Below are 9,287 nucleotides of genomic sequence, written 5' to 3'. Positions count from 1 at the left end.
GATGCATTGTAATATCTAGCCATGCAAAATTGGGCAGAGAATCAGACTGGTTTTGCATATAATAATATAGCAGGAGAAACTTGATTTCTTAGGTACGGTGAAGGCACGGTGGTTCAATGAAAGGATAAAATTTCCGTTATTGCAATAAAGCATCAATCGGTTGAACAGACCCAAAGCTGTTGAACGAGAGATCAGCAGACGCAAGGTAAACGAGTGAAAGTGCACTAAAGAAATTACTGCCATTGCAACGTTGCCAGAAACAATCCTAGCTACCTGCAAATATTTATATTTTCCTCACAGTCTTAGCCATCAGGTTTTCCAAAATGGAGAGTAGCACAAGATAAATATATGCCCCAGAACAGACTCTAAATGTCTAAGCCGAAAAAGGGTGACGAAAAGGAGTCAATATGTGTGACTTCACAAGTCTACACTCACCAAATTAAAATTAAGTCTCCAAAAGACAGAGATTAATTTATTGCCAAGTAAAGCCGGCACATATCTATTCGATCTTGCGTACCGAGCTAGAGCACCGGTCGCTTTCTCCAGTGCCAAGAAACTGCGACCGCCTTTTCTGCAGGAAAACGCGTAGGCGTAGCTTGACATCACTGTAAGCTCTATATAAGCTACCCGGGCCACCACCACCTCCATCATCCAGCTTCCAGCCAGTGCAGCAGCAAGACAAGCAGAGCGACGATCGAGCACTTGGAGCAGCAGCAAGCAATGGCAATGGCAGCAGTGGCGTCGTCGACCATGGAGGTCGATCAGGACCTCCCGGGCTTCCGGTTCCACCCCACGGAGGAGGAGCTCCTCGGCTTCTACCTCTCCCGCGTCGCCCTCGGCAAGAAGCTCCACTTCGACATCATCGGCACCCTCAACATCTACCGCCACGATCCCTGGGATCTTCCTGGTACGTACATATAGAAGAACAACTACGAACAAGAACATCGTCGTAGTGATCGTTTGATCGATGCATGCATGTCTGAGCAGCGAGCTGATGAGGTGTGTGTATGGATATGCAGGGATGGCAAAGATCGGGGAGAGGGAGTGGTACTTCTTCGTGCCGCGTGACCGGAAGGCGGGGAGCGGCGGGCGGCCGAACAGGACGACGGAGCGGGGGTTCTGGAAGGCCACGGGCTCCGACAGGGCCATCCGGAGCACCGGCGACCCCAAGCGTGTCATCGGCCTCAAGAAGACACTTGTCTTCTACCAGGGCCGCGCTCCCCGGGGCACAAAGATGGACTGGGTCATGAATGAGTACCGCCTCCCCGACAACGGCGCGCCGCCGCCCCAGGAGGACACGGTGCTGTGCAAGGTGTACCGGAAGGCAACGCCGCTCAAGGAGCTCGAGCAAAGAGCCTTTCAGATGGAGGAGATGAAGCAGAGGTCCGGCGGCAACGGTGGGTACGGCTACAGTGGCGCGACCAGAGCGTGCCCGGTCCCGGCAGCCGGCGACTTCTACCTGTCGCAGTCCGACGACGTCCAGGACAACTTCCTGATCCCCTCCTCCTCCTCCTCCTCGTCGTCGTCGGTGGCACTATCCGGCAACAGCAGCAGCCACGACGCGCCCAGGGTGGCCAAGGAGGAAGCAGACGTCGCCACGGCCACTGTCGCGTCGACGTCGTCTCTGTCGCAAGCGGCGAACGCCCCCTTCCATCTTCAGCTTCCGGCCGTGAACCCACCCTGCGGCCTCCAGCTACCGGCGGCGAACCATGGGATGTCGAACATGTCCAGCCTACAGCTACCGGCGGCGAGCCAGGGTGTTGTGGACCTGCCCAGCCTGCAGCTCCCGGCGGCGAGCAGCCACGGAGTGTTCGACTGGCTAAATGACCCGTTCCTGACGCAGCTGCGCAGCCCGTGGCAGGACCAGCATTGCATGTCCCCTTACGCCCATCTGCTATACTAGCCAGATGCAAGTCGTGCAGAGAGCAAGTATGTAAAACTTGAAGCAGAGTAATGGTTAGCTGTAAATTCAGTTGTGCATAGTACTAGAAGAGTCAATTACATTAATGGTGCTACAACTTGACATAAACGATCACTTTGGTGCTGGAAGTTTCGGTGTACATTAAAGTGGTGCAAAACTTGGCATTGACGTGCAAGTACAGTGCTTATCTCGTTTGTATACGGAATGAGTGCTGACTAGGACCAAGGGGCCCACTGTCAGCCACTCGACTAGGGGGAAGGAAAGGATGGCCTAATTTATTGAAAAACACCCTCGAGATATATATTTTCACAAAAAGGCCCTGTTGACATAGCATTTTTTCACCAGTATGACCAGTGGGTCCCGCCACTCAGAAGAGAGTGAAAATTAAACTACACTAAAAGTGAGACTGCCCGGTATCGAACCCAAGACCAACAACTTTAAACAATGGGCAGTGATAGGCGCCGGCGCACCGGCCCAATTTTCGGCCGGTCGGCTGCCGAGCGTACGATACAGACTTTTCAACCGTACGATACAACTTTTCCTTGTCTCCAAAAAGTCAACCACGCTGGAAAAAAGGTAGCGACCTAGTTTAGGCGCGCTCGCCGGCCGCCGCACTTGTCCTCGGCATCTCGTGCTTGCCGGTCACCCGTGCCACCGCGTCCACCCACCCGTGCTCGCTGGTGTTCGTGCCATTGCGCTCGTCTCAGCTGCCTCCGCTCGACATGGTTGTAGCTTGAACACAAACGGGTTCAAGCATGTGGTCACCATGGTTGCAACATCTCGGCCGTCTCCTTCTCCGGCCGCCGTCATTGACTTGCACCGCCACTGCCATGTCCAGCAAAACCAAATGTAAAAAGCAACAAAAACCTCCAGTACACAGTTGAAGCAAAAAGATAAGCTGGTTCCAGCAAAACTTGATGCTATTTCCAGCAAATATCGAAAGCAACAAAAACCTCCGGTACTCGGTTGAAGCAAATAGATTTGCCGGTTCCAACAAAACTTAATGATGGTTCCAGCAAAAATCTCAGCAACAAAAACCGATAAGCCAATTGTAGCAAATGAATTAGCCGGTTCCAGCAAAAAATAAATGCTAGTTCCAGCAAAACAATCTCACTGAAAAAAGAGTCCAGTGCCCATAGTAGCAAAAAAAAAAGACGGTTCCAGCAAAAATAAAGGCTGGTTCCAGCAAAAAAAATGTGTTGCCTGCCCAGGGCGCGTCCGGTTCCAGCATCAAGGGACACTGGTTCCAGCATCAACATGTGCCGCTTGCAGCTCCCTGTAGGCCGGTTTCAGCATCGCTGCGTGAGTAGGAACCAGTCGCCGTCGTCGCGCACCATGGTGACGTAGCGGGTGCGCGAACTTGCAGCCCAGTCGTCGGGCCCTTTGCTCGCAGCTCCAAGGAGGGGAGCGTGTGTGTGCAGCATGTGCTTGTGCTCAACCTCGTCGATCCATGGTGTACTGCCTAGGATATGAGAGAGAAAAGCAAAAAATGCAAACAGCTCACCCCCTTTCATGGATATATGGTGGAAAATGTCACAGGGAACAAATAAGGCAACAAAAACAAACTCGATTTCATGAGGATTGGGTGTGGATTCCTGAAGAGAGAGCACAAGAAAGGAGATGAGAGATATTGAGCAAGGGGATTGAAGGAGGAGACGCCTCATATGGTCTCCAGAATATGCGAGGGGATAAGATGGAAGCGGTGGAGATAAACTTGGCTTTGTGGGTGGTGGGCCAGGGCTGTAGCGACGCGAGCGTAGCTTTGTGGGTGGTGGACCAGGACTGAAGCGACGCGAGCGTGGCGACCGGCCGAACACTCGGCCGGCGCACTGTTCCCAAACATTTACCTTAAACAATTTGGCTAACCAACACGACATCACATTCGTATTCAATACAGATAATAACATTCTACATATTAACTCTGGCCGCATGCGGAGCTTATATGGGCTGCAGATAGTGCGCCCATTCTGTAAAACGTAATTAATTGTTTTTAGTTAATTACGTCTTACAAAAACAAAAATTAAAGGAACATATGTTAATCGTATTTTTACTTAATATGTGAACAATGTTTTAAAATAATTTATTCTGTTTCATGTACAATATTTATAAACACAAATATTAACATCTGTTTCATGAACAATGTTTTAAAATACGATTAACATCTGTTCCTTTACTATCTGAACAATGTTTTAAAATAATATGTGAACAATGTTTTAAAATAATTTATTTTGTTTCATGTACAATATTTATAAACACAAATATCCATGCGTTATTTTTATTACTGAGATTATAATTTATACACTTTCTACAGAAAAAATTAAAAAACTAACAGGTGCAAAACGGACCGTAAGATCTGCCTCCTCCTGCGCCGAGGTCAAATACACAGAAGGTCGTTATCCAAATTTGGCGGCGAGATTGCAATTGGTGGAGTGGTTAGCCTGGTGCTTTGCATTGGTGAGGTGGTGTGTTCGAGACCTGCTGGTAATTTTTTTAAAGAAAATAATATTTTGAGGGTGTTTTTCCAAAAATCAGGCCACACGTCCCTTCTCTCTGGTTTTATGGCTGACAGCCGGCCCCACACATCTGTCAGCACTGGCTCCGAAGTAAGCACCGTATTTGTATGTCGATGCCAAGTTTTTACACCACTTCGATGTACACCACAACTTCTAGCACTAAAGTGACCGTTTATGCCAAGTTGTAGCATCACCAGTGTAATTGACTCTACTACGAACCTAGACGTCAGTCTCTTTGTTTAACATGACAGTTTGCAACTAAGCCTGCAACGAACTAAGCCTGCAATGGTTAGCAGTAAATCTAATGAATTAACTTAAGAAATTGTTCTGTGTTTGTCAAACTTCAGGGTAAAAATAGTTTTTTGATAATCAAGAATGCTTGTGGTGCTAATAAAAAAAGAAAAAGAAATATTATTATCGTCCATTGATGTTTTAGACATTAAAGCGACATGCGAGGAAGGGAGATAACAACATGAAGTTCTTCCATTTGATCATGAATGGTACATAGTGTAAAATGGAAATTGTTCAACTTGAGAACAATGAGCAAACCATTGTGGGTAATCTCAAATCATATGTTTCTAATTATTATAAGAAGTTGTTTGTCGCACCGGTGTACAACTTTGTATGTACAATATGGCGTCGGCATCGCCTTTTACGAAGAAAATAGATGTTTGAGGCCACCTCACAAATGAAAAGTATTGAAGCTCTTGGACCATATGGTTTTTCAGACGAATTTTATTAGAAATGTTGGAGCATTATAAAATGTGACACAATGTCGTTGTTTGAAAATTTAATGAGCGGGGAGTTTCAACTATTTAAGTTAAACTTTTGAATAATAATTTGCTTCCTAAGAAAGAGGATGCAATGTGTATTGAGCAATTGTGGCCTCCCAAGGTGCGATAACACACACTGTTGTGTGGCATACCGAGACGACTTTCATTCCAATCCAAAACATCCCGAAGGGAGTGGTTGTCCTTCATGAAATCATAAGAAAATGACCTTTCTTACAAGGAGCTCTACGTATGAGGGTGTTTTGATCCTGCCTAGAGGAATCTTGTGAAGACATTTGTTCAAGGTGGTAGTGCCGGGATGAAGGTCAGTGACAAGATAGATACTATTTTCAAACCCAAAAGGGGTTACTATAAGGTGACCTATGTCGCCAATTCTCTTGAATATTGTTGCCAATCTGCCGGCAATCCTCATAGCAAGGGCTAAGGAAAATTGTGAGGTACAAGATCTCATCGTGCATTTAGTTAATGGGGGGTGTCAAATCTCCAATATACTCATGGTACTATCATTGTGATGGAGCATGATTTGGCTAAGGAAGTTAATATGAAACCGTTCCTTTGTCTCTTTGAGAAATTGCCGGGGCTTGAAATAAACATCCACAAGAGTGACCTCTTTTGCTTTGGTTGAACCAAAGAGGAAGAACATGTTTACGAATTACCTTTTGGATGTGAAGTGGCTAAACTTACATTTTGTTATCTTAGAGCACCCATTCACTTGATAAATCTTACAAGTAAAGACTGAAAGTGTAATGAGGACATAATTTGAAAAGAAGTTCAGTTGTTGAGAAGGACATTTGATGTCCTATGGAGGACAATGGGTCCTACTAAACTCGATGCTAACCATCCTACCCATGTTCATGCTCTCATTCCTTGAAGTATCAAAAGGTACTTCATTCAAATATCTGCCATTAACAGCCCAATGTAGCAAAGTCCCATTTATGTATTCCACCAAACATGAATTCTCATGAACCACTCCACAATCCTTAAAGGGAGATTTTTTAACATGCTCCCTCTTACCTCCCCATTTCACATGAGAGTTAAGAGTGTAAAATAGATCTAAGCCGTTGATAGCATGAAGTAGTGGGTTTGATTACCTCTTACCTTCTTACCTCCCATGTGAAAGAGGGGGGGGGGGTAAGAGGGAGCATGTTAAAATTACTCCTTCAAAGGACCTTCCCAACTCGCAGACGTCTTCCTAAACTTGGTTATCCTTTAACTAATTGATAGAATTAACTTCCACATTGGTCATCAACTTGAAAGCTCTTAAACTTCACTTTCTAGTTGTAAGCTCTCTCTCTGCCCTTTCCTCCCACTCTCTCTCTCTCCTTCCCTCCCTCTCTCCCTCTCTCTCTCTCAACCAGCTAATCATCTAGCAGTGACTCCATCAACATTATCCATCATCAAATTATGAAAAGCCACCAACCACAAATCAATCCACCAAGCTTACTTTCTGCAGGCAGAGGCTGACAGGGTTGAGAGGATCGGCGGAGGTCGAGGGACGGCATTGGGAGGGAGGTAGGGGCCTGCTACCTCTTGAGCACTGCGTTGGTTTTCCCTTGAAGAGAAAAGGGTGATGCCGCAAAGTAGTGTAAGTATTTCCCTCAGTTTTTGAGAACCAAGGTATCAATCCAGTAGGAGGTTGCGCGCGCGTCCCTAGTACCTGCACAAAACAAATAACTCCTCGCAACCAACACGATAAGGGGTTGTCAATCCCTTCACGGTCACTTACGAGAGTGAGATCTGATAGATATGATAAGATAATATTTTCGGTATTTTTGTGATAAAGATGCAAAGCAAAATAAAGGCAAAGTAAAAAGCAAAGGAAATAACTAAGTATTAGAAGATTAATATGATGAAGATAGACCCGGGGGCCATAGGTTTCACTAGTGGCTTCTCTCAAGAGCATAAGTATTTTACGGTGAGTGAACGAATTACTGTTGAGCAATTGACAGAATTGAGCATAGTTATGAGAATATCTAGGTATGATCATGTATATAGGCATCACATCCGAGACAAGTAGACCGACTCCTGCCTGCATCTACTACTATTACTCCACTCATCGACCGCTATCCAGCATGCATCGAGAGTATTAAGTTCATGAAAACAGAGTAACGCCTTAAGCAAGATGACATGATGTAGAGGGATAAATTCATGCAATATGATAAAACCCCCATCTTGTTATCCTCGATGGCAACAATACAATACGTGCCTTGCTGCCCCTACTATCACTGGGAAAGGACACCGCAAGATTGAACCCAAAGCTAAGCACTTCTCCCATTGGAAGAAAGATCAATCTAGTAGGCCAAACCAAACTGATAATTCGAAGAGACTTGCAAAGATAACCAATCATACATAAAAGAATTCAGAGAAGATTCAAATATTGTTCATAGATAATCATGATCATAAACCCACAATTCATCGGTCTCAACAAACACACCGCAAAAAGAAGATTACATCGAATAGATCTCCACAAGAGAGGGGGAGAACATTGTATTGAGATCCAAAAAGAGAGAATAAGTCATCTAGCTCATAACTATGGTCCCGTAGGTCTGAGGTAAACTACTCACACTTCATCGGACAGGCTATGGTGTTGATCAAGAAGCCCTCCGTGATGGATGCCCCCTCTGGCGGAGCTCCGGAACTGGCCCCAAGATGGGATCTCGTGGATACAGGAAGTTACAGCAGTGGAATTAGGGTTTTGGCTCCGTCTCTGATCGTTTGGGGGTACGTAGGTATATATAGGAGGAAGGAGTACGTCGGTGGAGCAACAGGGGGCCCACGAGGGTGGAGGGCGCGCCTGGGGGGGGGGTAGGCGCGCCCCCTACCTCGTGGCCTCCTCCTTTGTTTCTTGACGTACCAAGTCTCCTGGATCATGTTCGGCGAGAAAATCATGTTCCCGAAGGTTTCATTCCGTTTGGACTCCGTTTGATATTCCTTTTCTTTGAAACCCTAAAATAGGCAAAAAAACATCAATTCTGGGCTGGGCCTCCGGTTAATAGGTTAGTCCCAAAAATAATATAAAAGTGGATAATAAAGCCCAATGATGTCCAAAACAGTAGATAATATAGCATGGAGCAATCAAAAATTATAGATACGTTGGAGACGTATCAAACATCCCCAAGCTTAATTCCTGCTCGTCCTCGAGTAGGTAAATGATAAAAACAGAATTTTTGATGCGGAGTGCTACTTGGCATAATTTCAATGTAATTCTTCTTAATTGTGGCATGAACATTGAGATCCGAAAGATTCAAGATAAAAGTTCACATTGACATAAAAATAATAATACTTCAAGCATACTAACTAAGCAATTATGTCTTCTGAAAATAACATGGCCAAAGAAAGTTCATCCCTACAAAATCATATAGTTTAGTCATGCTCCATTTTCATCACACAAGAATGCTCTCATCATGCACAACCCCGATGACAAGCCAAGCAATTGTTTCATACTTTAGTAATCTCAAACCTATAAACTTTCATGCAATATATGAGCGCGAGCCGTGGACATAGCACTATGGGTGGAATAGAATATGATGATGGGGGTTATGTGGAGAAGACAAAAAGGAGAAAGTCTCACATCAACGAGGTTAATCAATGGGCTATGGAGATGCCCATCGATTGATGTTAATGCAAGGAGTAGGGATTGCCATGCAACGGATGCACTAGAGCTATAAATGTATGAAAGTTCAACAAAAGATACTAAGTGGGTGTGCATCCAACTTGCTTGCTCACGAAGACCTAGGGCACTTGAGGAGGCCCATTGTTGGAATATACAAGCCAAGTTCTATAATGAAAATTCCCATTAGTATATGAAAGTGACAAAACAAAAGACTCTCTATCATGAAGATTATGGTGCTACTTTGAAGCACAAGTGTGGCAAAGAATAGTAGCATTGTCCCTTCTCTCTTTTTCTCTCATCATTTTTTGGGCCTTCTCTTTTTTTATATTCCTCACTTGGGACAATGCTCTAGAAAATGATGATCATCAGACTTCTATTTATTTACAACTCAATGATTACAACTCGATACTAGAACAAAAGATGACTCTACATGAATGCCTCCGGCGGTG

General features: G+C 45.1%; 1 protein-coding gene across 1 annotated transcript; it reads left to right on the top strand.

The window, feature by feature from the left end:
• The first annotated feature begins 655 nt into the window (after positions 1-655).
• Positions 656-2,049, top strand: LOC123105828 (NAC domain-containing protein 22). The gene is made up of 2 exons (XM_044527985.1): positions 656-907; positions 1,020-2,049. Exons 1-2 carry the CDS (start codon positions 721-723, stop codon positions 1,901-1,903), a joined length of 1,071 nt encoding a protein of 356 aa, XP_044383920.1. The 5' UTR covers positions 656-720; the 3' UTR covers positions 1,904-2,049.
• The last annotated feature ends 7,238 nt before the right edge of the window (positions 2,050-9,287 follow it).

Source organism: Triticum aestivum, chromosome 5A (genome assembly GCF_018294505.1).
Source record: "Triticum aestivum cultivar Chinese Spring chromosome 5A, IWGSC CS RefSeq v2.1, whole genome shotgun sequence".
Classification (NCBI taxonomy): domain Eukaryota; kingdom Viridiplantae; phylum Streptophyta; class Magnoliopsida; order Poales; family Poaceae; genus Triticum; species Triticum aestivum.
The sequence above is the reverse complement of the archived record's forward strand: the minus strand, read 5'-3'. Positions and strand labels throughout refer to the sequence as shown.